Consider the following 18,119-nt stretch of genomic DNA (forward strand, 5'->3'; position numbering starts at 1 on the left):
AACAACAGTAAGCATGAACGTAACTTAAAACGTTGATAAGATAAACGATATTTTTACGATACGTTTTAATGATAAAAATTTTAATATCGTATGAGATGCACTTAACCATACCAATTAAAGAAATGAACTGAGAACTGAATGCGTGTGAAGTTACTGATTAAAAAAATGGCGTCATTTTATTATGACGTTATCAACCTATAGCCAATCAATGCGAAAGAATTTAAAACCATTTTATACGAGTCTTTTCTTATTTTTTAAATTTTATATTTTGCGCGCGATTAAAGGCTGATCCACAAGTCACGATCGTATCGCCATCTTAATACCTTTTTATTTCCAAGAAATTAACCTAATGGTTTCAAAAATTACAACTTTCCTCAGCCCATCGATGAAACACATCAAAATGGTTTCTGTTAGTTTAAAGTGAAAATCATTCGTTTTATTTTAAATCTAAAATTCAAATTGATCAGCGAAAATTTTTAATTGTGAGTCAATTATTCTTAATCAAATTGTATTGTCCTTATAGAATTGATGATATTTTATGAAAATTATGAATATGAAAAATCATACACATATATCTCTATCATATGTATACATAGATATATATATATCTATCTCAAATATGCATACTTTTGTTATTCTGTTAACAATTTTGCATTTGCAAAAGTTTTTACATTTTTTGTTTCTTTGTTGTGTTGACATGTACAGTAATAGTATAGAAAAGTGTTCTTGCATTAAGAATAATAAATGTCATATTTATTTTTCAGGTTTAAATAAAAATTTTATAAAACAATTATGCTGCACAGATCTTACACTCTCTTGAAATTCATTAGAAATGTTAGCTGTCATTGTGCAGATGAACAATGTATCTTTCAAATAGGCCTGTCAAGAAGATACTCTAGCATATTGATAACACCTAATCCTGATGTACGTAATTTTAGTTTAAAGAAAGCAGAAAAATTTACAGACTTAAAATGGACTTGCATTGTATCTCTGCGAGAAATATCCGACGATGTGAAGGAAAAAAAGAATGGAGATGTGCTTCAACAAAAGAAGGTATCGGTCGAAGATGGTCAAGAGAAGTTTATCGAATTGACCGAAGAGAAATTAGGAAAATTAAAAGAACGACCTTTGACCGTGGAGTCAATAGTTAAGACCGATGATAAGAAAAAGAAAGATTTAGGAAAGGTAGCAGGTATCGTTGATAAAATTTTAGCGGATAGTAAAGAAACTGCTACAGAAGAATCCAAGAAGGGTATGTATTTTTCGATTAAGAGGACACATAACAATTCATTGTAAGGTATTTTTTCTTACAGCCAAGAAAAGATTGAGAGTCGATAGATCCACATCTTCATTGGAGCGTAACTTCATTACACCGGTAAAAGCTATGACCGACTTTCTGTTGAAACCAACCGATCTTGAATCATTGCCTAAAACAAAGCGAAGATCTCCCTACGAATTTGAACCGCCGATTACTGTTTATTGGAGAAAAGATGTTGAAGCTAAGTAAGAGAATTTATTTCATGGGTCAGCACGCTATATGATTGTTAACATTGCCGAAGATGTTTGATCGAATGCAGTAAGGTTGTACTGCTTTTAGAGCACTGGAAGTCTGGGGGTCTCGCGCAGCTTTGTTAAAAGAGCTTTTGAAGAAAGAAGTAGAACGGAAAACTTATCAACAAAGTAAATAGATTTAAAGTTATTCAATAAATAATAGTTATTAATATCTCATAAACTACTCTCGCAACATTCATTCATTCATAACAGATATATTTACTGTAAAACGAAGATTGAGAGACTATAGACGGGAAATGGGCAGCAAAACGGAGACGATTCAAGTGGAAGGCTTGTTTGGTAGATCCGGACGAGTAGTATTAACGGCAGTTGTAATGTAAGTTTGAATAATCCTTTTTTCGTATGGCATTAAATTTAATATTCGATTTAAAAACAAAAAACTATACTTTACATTTAATTACAGAAATGCAAGTAACTTTCTTTTTAAGTTGTTCGCTTGGGTATATACGGGTTCGCATAGCATGTTCTCAGAGTGCATACATTCGGCAGCTGACACATGTAATCAATTGATTTTAGCTTACGGTATTCACAAGTCTGTTCAGGTAAATTAAATATAACATAAATTATATATAAAATAATAACGATAAATAATGATATTATAGAATCCTAATGCCGATCATCCATATGGTTATAGCAACATGAAATACGTATCCTCTTTAATTTCGGGCGTAGGAATTTTCTGCGTTGGTACAGGTTTATCGGTCTATCATGGAATTAACGGACTTATATCTCCTGCGCCCATTGAATCTTTTTATTGGGCATACTATATTTTAGGTGGTTCCTTAGTTTCCGAAGGAGCCACTTTGTTGGTAGCTATAAATTCGATTAAAAAAGGAGCCGAAGAAAAAAAAGAATCTTTTTGGGATTACGTGTTGTCGGGTCAAGATCCATCCGTCAATGTTGTTTTAATGGAAGATTTGGCAGCAGTAAGATTTTTAATTTCTTCAATCGTCGATTGAACGCAATGCAATAGAAAATATTTGAATATTTTCATTCACCAGGTATTGGGGATACTTTGCGCTGCTTCTTGCATGGGGTTAACTTCTTTACTAGGAAATTCAACTTTTGATGCTATCGGTTCCTTGTTAGTCGGTGGTCTTCTTGGCGGAGTAGCATCCTTTATAATTTATACCAACGTCGCAGCTTTGGTCGGCAGAAGTATATCGCAAGAAAATCTTGACAAAATCAATGCCGTTATAGAATCAGATATAATGGTAAAAATAATAATTAAGATTAGATCCTACAAATGAACGATATTCTATTTTCATTTATCAATGATCGTAGGTTCGAGCTATTCATGATGTCAAAGGCATCGATATGGGTAACAATTTGGTCAGATACAAAGCAGAGTTAGATTTTGATGGACGAGAACTAACCAGATCTTATCTCGATAAACACGACCTGCTTACTATGTTAGAGGTACGATTCTAACTACTTTATCAAATGATATAAAATTATCATTTATTCGAAAACGATTTATAATTGATTTTGAAATCTGTAGGAAGTAAAAGGTATGCAAAATATTGATGAGCTGGAAGCATTTTTGTTAAAACACGGTGAGAGTATCGTCGACATGCTCGGCGGTGAAATTGATAGAATAGAATTAAAATTAAAGGTAATTAAAATATTACTTTTCTTTTTATTCTTTTTCTACATATAATCATATATATAATCTACTTTTCTCTTTACAGAAAATTCATCCGGAGATTAGACACTGCGACTTAGAAGTTTTATAAAAATAATTTTTCAGTATCGTGATATCTCCCTTGTAAATATTTAGCTGTAATACGCGTATTATAATTTAGGATGTACCTACGAAAAAGAGAAATTATTTGCTTTAATGATTGGAAAAAGATTAATTGTTTAAGATGAATGATTATAATAATAATAATAATGTATGTATATCGGGTTGGCTAATAAGTAATTTTAGAATTTTATATATAACTAAACAACATTATGTAACAATACTATACAAATTGTGTATATTAGGTAATATGTATTTATTTACTTAGTATTAATTCAATACTTGATGTTGTTTTTTTACACATGAAATACTAAAAAATCTTACACGACTTATTGACCAACTTCAAAAAACTATCCGTAACGATAAGTGTATATGTGATAGATAATGATAATTATACAGTATGTATTAAATTTAGGCATTCTTGAAGATCGTATCTAAATAAAAATTCTTTATTTACTTTCATCATTTATATAAAATACCTCATGGAATTTCCTTTTTTTTCCACCCAAATGAACTAAAAAACAAATCGATGTTTTAGTCGCGTTCGTTCCTCTTGACAACTGTGAACACAACAGAGTGTTGCTATGCAAAAGTAAAAGCACGTTCGTTAACGGTACATTCGGTATCATCGAAATAAACAATAAACAATTATGTGCACGTGTGTATATTTGTTAAAAAAAAAAATCTGAAATATTTTTCTTTAATCGTAAAATGAACAATCGCGAAAGGAATCGATATTCGAAAAAACAACGAAGACTGAGGAGTAAATGGTCTTCGGAGGATACCGACGATAAGAGGATAGAATCGAATCAATTGAAAAATGGAACAGGAAATAAGATTCTCGAGTTGGAGGATCCTTCAAAGGATCAATTGGAAATATTGGAAGAAAATTCTTTGACGAGGGAGGAAGAAATAAAAGAATCACGTCAAAGTATATCCGGTAGAAGAAAGAGAAGAGCTTTTAAACGAGATCAAACTTTAGAAATCACTTCCTCCGCTGAGACTGAAACAGACAATAATGTTAATAAAGTTAAGAAGGTCTTTGAGAAAGATGAAATCCTATCTTCAAGTTCGAGTAATCGTGCTCGTTCTTCCACCAATCGTTCGCGCAACAAGCCGAGGAAACGTAAGAACGACGATCAAACGAATAATATTGAAATACCTATCACAGATATCTTAAGAAAATACGAGGAACCCGTGCCTCCCACTCCACTGACTGCAGATAAGATCTACGTTCAAGGTGACAATGGTTTTAGCACGATTAAAATTATTACCAAGGAGGACGATCGTAAAAATACCTTGAAAGCTTTTTCGTACGTCTCGAAATACGAAACGATTTATTCGCCTATCGGCATAGCTATATTAGCTCAGAAATTTTTCAAACGTACAGCATTTATTTATCAAGGTATCTTAGGTGGAATGGCCTTGGTACATCTCGTAATGGTGAATTATTTTTTAAACTAATTTTTTGATACATTCATATTCTAATAGTATACGAATGAATAAATAAATTTATGTTCCTTTTTTAGATGCAATTTTTTTGTAATTCCTCGACGGATTTTATCTCAAAATATTCACGCTTCTCCGAGATTTATAGTAGTTTATTTTCTCTGCTGATCGTTCTTTGCGTTGTCTCGACGTTCGACAAGTTCGTATAAATATATTTCAATCGTTTATTTACTCTTCCAATCGGTATATTTTTACTGGCTTCTTTTTTTTCGAAAGGTTTGATCTAGCGCATTTAAATGTCGATCGATCGAGAGACGTCTGCAAAGATTACGTTGGTTCCGTTATTGCAATTCCATTGTATTTAACGACCTTGTGTTTGCACGAAACATATGCGAACGTGGATGACAAATTAACGTTGATTCATTATCACGAAGATTTTAATAATACCTCGTGGAATAACGTGAGTTTTGTCTAATATACAAATATTTTGTTAAAATATCTATATAAATATTATAAAAATATAAATTTTTGTATAGACGATACTTATCGAAGACATTTTTGACGGATTAACAACTTGGAAACGAATAAACATATCCAAAGATTTTCTTGCACTCTTGGGCTGGTTTTTCGTGGCGATTGGAATAAAAGAGGATGCTTTGCTATTACATCTCGAATCGATGCAAGGATCTACGCAAACGACATAACATTTTCCATGAAAATGAAAATCGCATTTGTCATTTGTTTAACAACAGTTTTTACTCGCAGAAAATTGCAATTTTCGCATTTATTCGTAACAGAATAGAGCGTTTGATATGTACAATATGTATAAAGTTGATCTAATGCTAACATTTAAAAGATCATCTTAAATATATATATATATATATGATAACGCAGTAAGAATAAAGTATTAATAATTATTGTATATGGCATTTTTTTTATTTTCTTTTTCGTATTATTTCGTTTGTAAAAGTCTTTATTTCGTTAATATCGGAAGTAAAAAATGAAAGAAATTGGAATAGATCGTAAAATATAATTGGCACGGAAAACAAAAATAAAAAGCAATAATTATTATGCGACGTAAATGCGATCAATGATTATTCTTGTCATGCTAATATAAATTTTGCTTTCTTTATACGAGAAAATAAGCATTTGCTATTGAATATTACGTGCTGTATATATTAATATAAGGCTTCGTAGATTTGAATTTTTACTTGTGGAACAAAGTTAAATACATAAATACATATAAAGATCTCTTTCCTTTCCATAAATTTCATTCTATTCTTGGCACGTTTGTGAAAAAAGAGAGAGGATGAAATTGATTAACATTTGTCTCGATCTTTCTCTCCCTTTTTTCAAATAAAATAAATAAAATCTTTTCATCATTCGACAAAGGCACTGTTCCGCAATGAGTTAGGCCATTTACTTAAAAGCCTACATTGCTTCAACGATCAGATCTTGTTTATCCTAAAAACTAACAAAGAAAAAAAAAAAATAAAGATGAACCGCATGATCGTTCGTCGTTCCTAAATAAAATCGTATTTTCCTTTTTCGTTGGCGAAGAAAAATGTTCGTTCGAATTGACGGACAATGAAAAAAATATTGAATAAAATTGTCACAGTTAAAGATATTATTTTCGACGATTTCAGATAAAACGAACGACTCGAAATAGCGTTAGACGCGTAAAAAGTAGAAAAGAGTTTCGTTGATTGGACGATGAACCCGGACAGGCAGTTTATAATTGTTAGTAACGATTTTATTCGTGGTTCCTGCTCAAAGTTAAATAAAGAAAAAATAATCGCAAATAAATTTGAGCAGGAAGGATATCATCATCGACGGATCTTCTTGTTAACTGGTCCAAATGGATAAATTTAGTTGGAAAAAAAATTCTCTCTCTCTCTCTTTTAGTCGTCAGAAGAACGTTGTTGTTTGTTGGTTGTACAATTTCATTGTCAATCATCGAAATCGTGCCTAAGTTTGATATAAAGGCAAGAACCGAGAACTATACCAAAAAGTTCTAAAACGGAGAGACCAAGACCAACGGCCCCGAGAATAATAAGATGATCCTTGGTCGTCTCGAGAAACTTGTAAATGCAACCCTGCACAAAAAGAAAACATATCAAAATTAAATATGAAATTTATCGTTAATAAGATCTTGATCATTTCGTTGAATATCTTCACCGTGTATTGAATGTTAGAAGGATGATCTCTCCTCCCGCAAAGTAAAGTTTCCGTTTTGCAACAACTATCCGGCACGCGGCTCCCATTTTTAAGGACTTCTTCGTCCTTGTGCCATTCACTTACCAACCAATCCTCGAATCGAAGTGCACCGCAACATTTGAACTGCGAATCATTTTTGTAATCGAGTCTTACAATTCATTTGTTTACCCCTTTGAGATAAATTGTCTCATATTTTTGATATAAGATACTCACTTCTTTTTGCATTCTATCGATCGCTTCGGTTTCTCTCGATCTTATGGAATAATTATCGAGGAAGGTACGATTAAGATTCATCTTTAATTCTGGACCTATTTGTTCCTCGTAGAGACGTGCCAATGCACCAACTCCTGCTTCCAACACGAGGACTGCCATTACGATGAAAACGTACTGAGAAAAGATTATCGAACAATTATTTGTTTATTCAAACATTTGATACATAATCAGAACAAATATTGAAAGATAAAGAAATATTAAGAATAAATAAAAAGACTATATAAACATATTTACAAAATGCTAACTTCACAAAAAAAAAACAAACCAAACATTCTCTTTTGTAATCTACAAAAAGATCATTATTTCTGAAACATATAATTCGTCTTGGTCATAAAAGAAATTGACGAGATTCGATTCGTTAATCACGTTTTATCTTCGCGTTCGTTATAAATCGATTTGATTAACGTGCACGAAGAAAAATCTTAATTGACCGTTCGTACATGGTAAGCAACTAACGAGTACCGATAAGATAAATAAGTAACCGTAAGTACGTAAGTACGTTGTTTCGCGTAGGCGGTGAAAGGGATCGCGAGTAGAATCGCGAATGGAATCACCAAGAAGGGAATTAAACGCGACTTTGCGAAAGACTTCGTTAAATATCGAACCCCCCTTCGTGGATTATTTCGCTTATCGTTCAAACGGATCGACGATGCAACGATAATTTTAATAACGAATATACGCACCTGTTGCTAATTCGGTTCGATCTTTTGTGAAAAAGGCAAACATCGAGGAAAAATGAGGTAAAAAGTAAACGAGATAAAAAAGAGAAAGAAGGGGAAAGATAAAAGAAAAACTGGGTCATTGGAGCATAGCGATAGAGACTTATCACCATAACGATGCTTCCATGCTTGTTTTTACATAATAATGTATAATAAGCTTGAAACAAGTGATAGTAGAATGAAAGAGAAAGAAAGGATAAGGATCAAGGCCGTATTTTACTAAAAAAACAAGATCTTTTACGTTCGAAAATCTTTTCGGTCTATTTCTATAACGATAATTCGTTAAATTTACTTATACTAGCGCGTATATGGTTTTCATTTGTACATATATAGGAAATAACTCACAATTAAGAGGACACATCTGTTTTCTGTGGTAACTCCACCGCATCCTAACCAGCTTCCAACAACAGCCAAAATACCTGCAACAATGAGGGCATATGCGAGACTCTGATAGGTCGACGTTGTCATCAGAGATACGTAGCTGTGCTTCGAGACGACCGTCCAAATGCCAATACCGCCCACCACAAATCCGGATAACTGTAAAATAATGATACACGCGTGTTGAAAATACGGTACGCATACACGCACGCACGCACGAACGAACGCATTTAACCGCGAGCTTCCAATTATTTCGTCTTTCCTTTTCATCTCCTCGAGAGCTACGAATTTAATTATCAAATGGTTGTCATCAATTTTTATTGTGAAAAACGAAACGAGACCAGTCGAGTCATTTGAAAATGATAGTCAAGCGTTATATCCATCGTAGATAATTTATTCGAGAGTTCTAAGGAACAACTTGATCTCATAGTCCGAAGGGTTAATAATAATAATAATAATAATAATAATAATAATAATAATAATAATAAATGAATCAACTCTTTATCTTTCTGAGTTATTTTGAAAGATTTGATAAAAATACGATAACTTAGAGTATCCCTAAGCTTTTCCTCTAACATTACTCTAGCGAATGTGTGTGTGTGTGTGTGTACGTGCGTGGTAGTATATCGCAAGATCGAGAAACAAAGTTATGAGCGTAACTAGCACGCGAGCTGTCCACGCTCGTTCATTCAAAGTACTCGTGGTGTGCCCCCCGAGAAACCTGAAAATCTCGCTTAGACTGGTTTTCTGGAATTCTCTCTTACGGCCGGTCTTCCACTCTACAGCTTCGAAACGCCTCCGCAAACGCCCCCGCAATACCTATCTCGTCTTTATCTTTCTCTTTGTCTCTCTCTCTCTCTTTCATTTCTCTTTAGATGCATCCCAGACATCATCTAAACACGTTGCACCGAGAGCACGAACGTGTATCTGTTGCGTCGTCGTTAGTCCGTCAACGATAAAACTTCCTTTCTCTAAACTTACATTCAAATATTAAATTGAATATACTTGAAATTATTCACATTTTGTTAATGCGAGTTAGATAATAGTTTATTATTTTTTATTTTTAAATTTCGGCGTAAACGTAAAAAAAAATAAAAAAAAAGGAAACGTATCTTTTTCTTATACGATTTAATCGTAGTCGTAATTTCTATTTATTCTCATCCCTAATCATAAATTCCCAGTACAACGCATAGATCTCATCGATATAAATATAACGGTATAAAGTGGTGCAGCCACTGATGTAACATAAACATCCTTGTGTTTACGTAATTATGAAGGCAAGATTTTCATCTATCTCTTCACCCTCGCCAAAATATGTCGGATCGTGTCCAATTTTAGGTTCTCCTCATGAATATAACATAGATATATTCCTATAAGATTCTACGAGAGATATTGTATATCTTTTTCGATGAATCGGTTAGGATGATCATCATTACGAATCCATTAACGATATCATTCAAATAAATTATAAATCGTGTAACATATATATAAATCTTAACCCTTATGATTTCCAATCAAATAATTTCAATAAATTTCTAATCAATAATATAATTGATAAAAAAATAAAAATAAAAGTGTATAACGTTTAAACGAGATGATATTTGAGAATGATAAATAATTTAGCAAGTAGATGGATTTTTTGAAAGGGTTAATCCGACGAATCTCCTTTGACTGGGTACATCTTGAAGCTTTAGATGAAGATATAGAGAATGGGATAGAAGCAAAATGGGGAACGAGGAGAGACGGGTGAACGCACCAAGTTAAAGGTAGGTATATCCATTAGCATACGTCTAAGAAAGATCCCTTCACGGCGATAGCTAGTCCCTTATTTACAACGCCTGGACCAATCAACCTCCTCGTTGCGTTCTCCAACGTGGGAGCTCCGATAAACTCTACACGATTTAAAATGTCTGATGAAAGAAATAGAGAAAAAGAGAGGGAGAGAGAGTCTATTTTAATACAAAACTTTGTTAAGTCCTTCTAATCGTCTATCTATTATGCATACAACATTTATTAAATCCGATCTTTTATCTTTTCAATTTTACATGAGAAAAACTTTTTCCCGTTCGATCTTTCGCAAATTTTTTGCATAGGAAAATTTATTAAATCCACAATCTCGAGTCCATAATTAAATTTGATCTTACCGTTTTCTTTCGCATAAAAAATTTATTAAATGCCGATCTTCTCCTCCCCGGTACCTTCGATGCAAAATCTCTTTCTATAAGTTCCCGAGTGTCTCTATTGTTATTTCTTTCAGTCTCCCCGCCCCTTCCTCCACTCCTCATAAAATACGTAGTCGCGAAATTTGGAAGTTTATATTACGTAATTCTCTCGACATTTTGTAATTCACGCATTTGCATAATTTCGCATAACGAATGCGTAGACCGAAGCAATTGGAACGTTCTGACATGCGAAAGCTTGGCAAACGGCCGAATTCTATTCGCAGTGGCGTTTCATGGAACTCGTTTTACCTGATATACATATATATATATTTTTCAAATAAAATTTAAATAGAAAGAGAGAATCGGGGAGGGGGGGGATATTGATTTTGTCGAAAAATATACAAATATATGTATACATAATCGATACACATCGATAGATCGCAATGACCACTTCTGTGTGTTAGATAAATCTGATTTCTTATAATTATATTACGATTATTTAGACAAATAAAATAAAATAAAGTATAAAGAGGAATGAGAATCGGATGAAATATGCGCGCATACTTACAAATAAGACGACATTGTAAATATGTAAAACATATTTGAGAAAATTGACCGAACAGCATCCGTCGTCTCTGGTTCTTAATCTTGAAGAGGTACCAGGTAATCTTTCGGAACTTTTAGCCATCTTCGATCGATTTGGGTCGAAACGCGTCACCGAATCGATCGTCACCTCGTCACCGGCACTATAACATATCAAAAGAAATGAGGGCTGAGGGTGTTGGGGGGTTCGGAAAAAAAACGAAACTTTGAAAGGGTAACGGAAGCTATACGTATAGGCGTTTAATATTTTTCTCTTCCACCTACTTCCTTCGAAATGAATCTAACATTTTCTACGACTCATAAGTGTCAAATCAAACGGAGGAAGAAAAAAGTCAAGAAGAAAGAGAAACGTAAAAGGGGAAAGAGAGAGAGACGTTTTCTTTTTTCGAAGATGGGTGGGATGATCGTGAAAGTGTCGAAAGAGAGAGAGAGAGAGAGAAGAAACGAAAAGGAAAAGGAAAAGGAAAAGGAAACGAAATGGGTGTGACTCCGTACGCCCTTTTGATACGTTCCTTTGTTACTCAAGCGGTTTCGAACATAAGAAAGAAGAAGAAAAAGAACAAGAGGAAGAGGAAGAGGGGAAAGCTATAAACGCAGAGGTGTTACATTAAAAAACGTTTCTTGGTACGAAATGACAATCCGCGATGACTCGCAAGAAAATGTTCTCGCAACGAGAGACGTCCGGTTTGAAAAAGTACGAGTTCGCGAACGATCGGTTACGAATGCTACGATAATTTCAAACGCGAATGAATAGGAAGAAGGTAAAGGCTATAAACGTAGCTAGAAAAACGGAAAGGTGTTACTTTAAAACACGTTTTACTTGGCTCGAAGTGATAATATATCTGTAAATGAAGACTCGTGGAAAACGTACGATTGAAAAGTACAAATTAGGGAATAAGTTTTCGCGCATTGGTAAATAACGGTTGGTTACGATTATAAACGATTGGACGATTGGCGTTCTTCGATTTATTCCCTTCGTAGTTAAGAATAGCAAAAAAAGGGGGAGGGAAAGGGGGGAGAAAACATACGCGTAGTTTACGCTAAAACGTGTTTCTTGTTTTACGTCGAAGTGACAATCGGTAATGACTGGGTAAGAAACGTAGACTGTGACGAAACGTCCGGTTGAGAAATAAAAGTGCAAAGTGTAAGAGGAGTTTGCCTTGCTGTCGCTGGTATATATAATAGTTAGGTATAGTTATAGACGATTGGGGGAGTCCGCGTTCGATCCATTCCCATCAATTGGCTCGCACGTTGAACGGTGCCACGTTCCCAGCCTAGATATATCCTCATTTATCCCAATGTCCTATACCGTGCACGGTAGACGACCAATTTTCCAATCGAGCCAATCATTCAATCGCATTAACCTTGCTGGCCATTCACAAACCCCCGCGTTGCATTTTATTGCTAGGTTCCTCCTAGGATTAAGGTAGAGAAAAAAAGAGAAAAAAAAAGAACAGCAAATTTTTCTAAATAAAATATCTTTTTCTATTCTATTTTTTATTTTGTTTGACGTATTTTCTTTAACGTAGCAACTTTTCTCCACGCGTTTAAAATGTAAGATTGAAAAAACGGGCTTGGCAGCAGCCGGGCAATGAAGGAGTGCTCTGTGTTTCGTTGAAACGAATGAAACTCGAAACAAGCTTGGATTATGGCGACGAAGTCGAGTTAAATAGAGCAACGTTAGATACACCGTACCGTTAGAAAGACGTACGAATTAACGTGCTCGTTATACATGTGCCATTTGCATGGAACTCGTCGAACTCGCGTACATCTTTTATCATTCAAACCAGTTCGCGTTTCGTCTATTACCAGTTAGTTCTCTGACAGTTAAACTTTTTCAACAAAAATTCAAAGAAACAAAGAAAAAATTAACGTTCATATTTTTTCGTCAATTGACTATTCTAATTGCCGCGGAAAGAATTTTGTTAAAAGATTTCGAGCTGCTATTACTGCTACGATGATCGTTCTTTGGTCGGAAGAAAAAAAAGGAAGATACAGAACTGGATTGACGCGAAGTGTTCCAACACTTTTATTAGTTGCTCTTATTACGAATCCGTTCGAAAGTAATATATCCAACTTGGTTTATCGATTCAGTCTTATCGCGGGATGTAAATCGATCGACCATCTGGCCGGTCTTTACAGAACACGCTCGTCGAACGAGTCGCGAAGGACGAACGTTAAAAAGATACCAACGAAAAATAAGATATGATTTACGCGAATGATTTCTCCTCCTCCTATTTAATATTTATAATCAAAATTTCCTATATACGAGAGAGTATTATTATTATAAAATGTTAACTTACAATGCGTCATTGGTGAGTAAATTCGGATCGATCTTTGGTACGCATTTCCATTTAAGAATCCTCGAAGGTTTTCCACCGCTCGGCTAATCGTCCTAAACACAAAACAAGAAAATAACAGAAAAAAAGAAAAAAAAATTACAAAATACAAAATGTTAAATGTAAAAGTGCGCAAATAATTATCGAGAAATAATAAAAAAATGAAAAAACAAATAAATAATGGGTAATAAAGATAGAAAAGGGTTAAGAGGGATGCCATATAAGAATCATTGGTATTACCACTACTCCTACACGCATACATACATGTATATCTATATACACATAGAGCAGTGATATTCAGAGAGGATATTCACCTCGAAACACTCGAGTTCGTTTCTCTATCCTCTCTTTCTAGTTTCTCTTGGTCGTTCTCGCCTCGATGTGCCTGGTACCGCAACAGGTAATCTTCTTAATCCTTTTCAACCTGTCCCGAGATTCATCATCGTTTATATTACTAACAAAGTGGGCTTACCATTTAATAAGAATCGGTTAACTATCCCGCGAGCAGAGACGTAAATAAAACAAAAATGATACGATCCTTTTAGAAAAAAAATATAAAAAATATAAAAAAATGTATAAGAAAGAGCGAGACGGAAGATGAAAAATCCACGCGACCATACGCATCTCCTCTTCCGGTCCTTGACGCGTTCAAGTATACTAATTTATAAGGTAACATCGAAAAGCTACATCATCTTAAGTTAAAAAGTTTCTAACGAAAGCTTGGTTACTTCATTCGATTATGCCAATCGACCTCACTTTGTTCGAGCTCGTTACATATTATCACGATCAATCTATTCAATAAAACAGAGGTCACGATACGTTTGACCAGCAAAAGGAAACGCGACTCCAATTCGTCCGGAACAATTTTTCTTTTTTATACTTTCTTATTTGATTTATTTTTCTTTTGCGATATTCTAATGTATTCATTTTGGTACTATAATTCATTTATCGTGTATTTTTGTATACTGGATACATTAGATCTAGAAAAAAGTTTGGCCTTTTAATCGAATAATGATGACACATTTTTATTTAATTAATGCCAATAGTTGGGTGAAAGCTTTTAAATTTGTTTCGCGAATAGAATGGACATTTATGCATTTTTATCGTAATTTATTATTATTTCTGTCATGTCGCGTTGAATTTTGATGGATAAAATTTATCCAGAGATTAAAGAAGCAGCAGCAGAGATTAAAGAAGTGGCCTACGTGGATTGATTTTTCGATCTATATTTTTTGTTTATTCTACTGGCAAATTAATCTTTCGGAAAAAATGATGAAAGGTAAAAGAAAGAAATAACAGTTTAGTGGTGGAACGTCGAACGAAGGGGAAGGGGGGGGACAAATGAAAGAAAGAAAGAGGATCGGCTGTAGTCAATTGGAAGTTGTTTTCTTCCTTCTTGGCAAGGAAGTCACGAGAACGAACGGTAACTAATAACGTGGAGATCGTGACTCACGACACGAATCGTGATATAACCAACAAGATCACGGACATTGGCCTTTTCTCTAGATTTCTACAATAAAAAAAAGAAAAAAAAAAAGTAATGAAAACAAATCAAAATGTAAGCGCATCGTCCTGTTCTTGACCATTATTCTAAATAAATTTAAAACATGATATAACACATATTTGCTAATTCAAAAGTGTTTAACGGGAAACGATCATTATTTTTATTTTTAGTTTTATTTTTATTTGATTTGAAAATTCTCGAAGGCTAGTTAGCTAATAAACAAACGAATAAATGAAAGGGGAAGAAAAAAAGGAAAGAAAGTTGCACAATGTAGCAGATATCGATAGTAGTCGGGCTCGCTCGTGTCGCTCGAAAAGGAGTCTTTTAATTGGCAGCAGAAACTTTGAAAAGGGAGGAAGAGGTAAAGAGGGGAAGAAGGTAAAGGGGCACTAACCCAACACAACGTTCGTGTAACTCGACGATGCGAATTTGCATCGAAGGAGAGGAGAGGAGAGAAGAGGAGAGGAGAGGAGAAGAAAAGGAGTTGGAAGCTGATCTCCATTTAAGGCTATGATTCGTGAATCGTGGCAAGATTTTAAGTATAATACGGAGGTAAACGCGATATCGACGGAGTCCTTTCTTTTATGGGACCTCCCAAACCCCCATCACCCCCTCCCCCAACCCCGCTACGAGATCTTACGAGACCTTATTAGTTTAATTAACGTTCCTTCCCGTTACTCTCTTTGAATTTGATCTCAACTTTTCTTTACTTACATCAAACGAATTCGTTTGATATTATTTACCTGGGTTTTTTTTTCCTTTTTCTCATCTTAACTCGAGAGAAATAATGAATTAATGTTTTTCAATTAACGTCTAAGAGATGTAATAAAAATACGCGTGTAAATTTTAAGAAACGTATCTCGCCAATTTCACCAATTTTTGTGTCCATTCTAATTATATTTATTAACTGAAATTATTATACGCACCCGTATATAATTTGTCTATTATTTTATCTGCAATTGTTTATATATGAAAAAAATCCAACCGACATATACGTTTACGTATCGCGTAATTAAAACGTTTAAAAAAAAACTTCTATGAAAATGAAAGAAAGAAACATCGCGAAAGTTTGCGTCGAGTATTTTTCTTCTTACATTTGGGTATTTATGAAATCTGATTATACATCGATGATAAAGAAGTACTTATCATTTTACGTTAGATCGATTTACTAAGAAATTCAAATAATACATATGTATACACTTCTATCTTATGCGAACGTTAAGCAAATAGAGAGAGAAAAAGAGAGAGAGAGAGAGATCTCGTGGAAAGGTAAATATTTGTAAGAATGAACACGTCCGAAGAACGTATTCGTAAAAGTAGCGCCAAGCGGTCTCTTTCATCGAACAGCCAATAGACTCGAAGTTAGGTAGAATAGGGAAGGAAGATGATTGGTTGGTCGAGAAAGACGATATCGCTTCGAAAGAGACACGAGCAACGCGGCTCTCTCCAAACACGCGCGTTTCTATACGCTATACATCACTTCTCTTTCCATCTTCTTTTTCATACTATTCTATCTTTCACGTAGCGTCTGCGATCTCTCTACGTCATAAAAAGAAACGTATCCCAAGGTTCTGAAAGTCAACTACTTACTGCTGCTTCATGTTCTCAAAGACTAGGCTAGAAACGAGGACAAGGACGCAATCGGTAAGATCATCGAATTAAATAAAAAAAAACGAGGGGAAAAATAAGCAAAATAAAGTCAAAGAAAACGTAGGAGGAGAAGATTATTCGAGTGATCGTTTTTTTCGGTCATTGATTTAAATTTTTATTTACTTACCGAGCAGTCGTTGAAGTTCCTTCGATTAATCAGAGTAAACGCGATGCGACGAAGGAAGACCGACCCTTGGTGCAAGTCAAACAAACTGATTGTAAGATTTTTATGCGCAATGGGAAGGATTTGTGCAGAGGTTAATTAATTAAAAAATAAAATAAAATGCAGTCTTCCTCGTAGATCCTCTTCCTGTCGGCACTTACGACACGAAAATCGACCGCGAGATCGCGTAATCGTCGCGCGACCTTCGAAACTTTGATTCTTTTCTTTAAAAAAAAAGAAACAAAAATTACGAAAGGTATGAAAAATCAATGTAAAAGTATTTTTACGAAGGGTCTTTTTACAGAGGAAAATGATAAGCGAGACGATTCACTGTGGCAACACGTTCGAAGGACGAAAAAAAGTTGCAAAAATGCGACGGAACGCGATACAACGCGACGCACCTCTTCCTCCGAAGGATCGAGCGCGACTGACGGTTTCGCGACGCGCCGGCTTCCCCCACTCCTCCGAGCCGACTCCCCACCACGCCCCACGCTCCCTTCTACCACCCCGCCATTCGGCGCACGCTGCTACACATCTCCGCCAACTTCTTTCCCCATAACATTTATCGAGATATCAAATACTGCTTCGCTAGTAATCGCATATAACGATTTCATCTGTAAACGCGATCATCTTCCATTTTTTTATTTCCCGTTACGTCAGCTTCGCGAAAACGCAACATAATTCAATCGTGCGATAGCATAAGTTTGCTCGAGGAAGCGATAAAGGAATCAGATTATCGTTACTTTGTTTTTTTTTGTTACATACTCTTTAGATTTATATTAGCGTCATTGTATTACTGGCTAAATGCATAGGTTTTTTTTTTTTCATTTAAAAGATTTTACACGAGACGTCCCTCTTTAATAGAAAATTTCAGTTCTATTTTAATCGATAAAAGTAAGATGATCGATGGGTGAGAGCTTTTATTACGAAATCTAATTTTCTTATTTTTTTTCTTTTTTTTTTCAAAAAAAACAAAGCTTTCGGTCTATCGATATATATATATATGTATATGTGTATGTATGTATACATGTGTGATCATGGAACTATTCGATTAAACGAACGTCCCGTGAATTATTTACAAAGCTAACGGATCACACATATTATCGTGCGTTACATACGTAATAAGAATTTCTTTCTATTCTTCTTCTTCTTCGCATAGAAGATTTGAAACGAATGCAGTGACCACGTATGCGCAAGATTAAAGTATAAATCATCTAGATTGTGTTTTTTTTTCTTCTTCTTCTCTAGGACACGGCGTTCGTTTCAAAATGAGAATCGTAGACGAGTCTAACGATAAGACGTTCCTAAATTCTTGTTCCTGTCTTCTTCTTCTTCTTCTTCTTCTT

The 18,119-nt window shown here is 34.6% G+C and overlaps 3 protein-coding genes across 5 annotated transcripts; 2 read left to right on the forward strand and 1 right to left on the reverse strand.

Annotated features, from left to right (window-relative positions):
• Positions 1–338: 338 nt before the first annotated feature.
• Positions 339–3,778, forward strand: LOC122522835 (zinc transporter 9). The gene is made up of 11 exons (XM_043644149.1): positions 339–482; positions 765–1,252; positions 1,314–1,503; positions 1,598–1,680; positions 1,765–1,888; positions 1,976–2,114; positions 2,175–2,498; positions 2,574–2,786; positions 2,857–2,991; positions 3,074–3,187; positions 3,264–3,778. The coding sequence occupies exons 2-11, from the start codon at positions 793–795 to the stop codon at positions 3,306–3,308; spliced, it is 1,827 nt and encodes a 608-aa protein (XP_043500084.1). The 5' UTR covers positions 339–482; positions 765–792; the 3' UTR covers positions 3,309–3,778.
• Positions 3,779–4,027: 249 nt separating this feature from the next.
• Positions 4,028–5,567, forward strand: LOC122523305. Its single transcript, XM_043644977.1, is given in 5 exon segments — positions 4,028–4,816; positions 4,819–4,964; positions 5,042–5,225; positions 5,302–5,451; positions 5,454–5,567. Coding segments are annotated over 5 exon segments (1,383 nt in total).
• A 466-nt stretch (positions 5,568–6,033) lies between these two features.
• LOC122522837 (CD151 antigen-like) lies at positions 6,034–17,218 on the reverse strand. Of its 3 annotated transcripts, XM_043644153.1 has the most exons (8): positions 16,738–17,217; positions 13,771–13,880; positions 13,421–13,512; positions 11,083–11,260; positions 8,320–8,511; positions 7,196–7,369; positions 6,944–7,105; positions 6,034–6,861 (listed from the first exon to the last, which is right to left on the reverse strand). In XM_043644153.1, the coding sequence occupies exons 4-8, from the start codon at positions 11,200–11,202 to the stop codon at positions 6,715–6,717; spliced, it is 795 nt and encodes a 264-aa protein (XP_043500088.1). In that variant the 5' UTR covers positions 11,203–11,260; positions 13,421–13,512; positions 13,771–13,880; positions 16,738–17,217; the 3' UTR covers positions 6,034–6,714. The 3 variants fall into 3 exon arrangements, with proteins under 3 accessions (XP_043500088.1, XP_043500087.1, XP_043500089.1); XM_043644152.1 differs by lacking the exon at positions 13,771–13,880; XM_043644154.1 differs by lacking the exons at positions 13,421–13,512; positions 13,771–13,880 and having other exon boundaries at positions 16,738–17,218.
• Between the last annotated feature and the right edge of the window lie 901 nt (positions 17,219–18,119).

This window comes from Polistes fuscatus, unplaced genomic scaffold (assembly GCF_010416935.1).
Source record: "Polistes fuscatus isolate 324 unplaced genomic scaffold, CU_Pfus_HIC Scaffold6, whole genome shotgun sequence".
Lineage (NCBI taxonomy): Eukaryota > Metazoa > Arthropoda > Insecta > Hymenoptera > Vespidae > Polistes > Polistes fuscatus.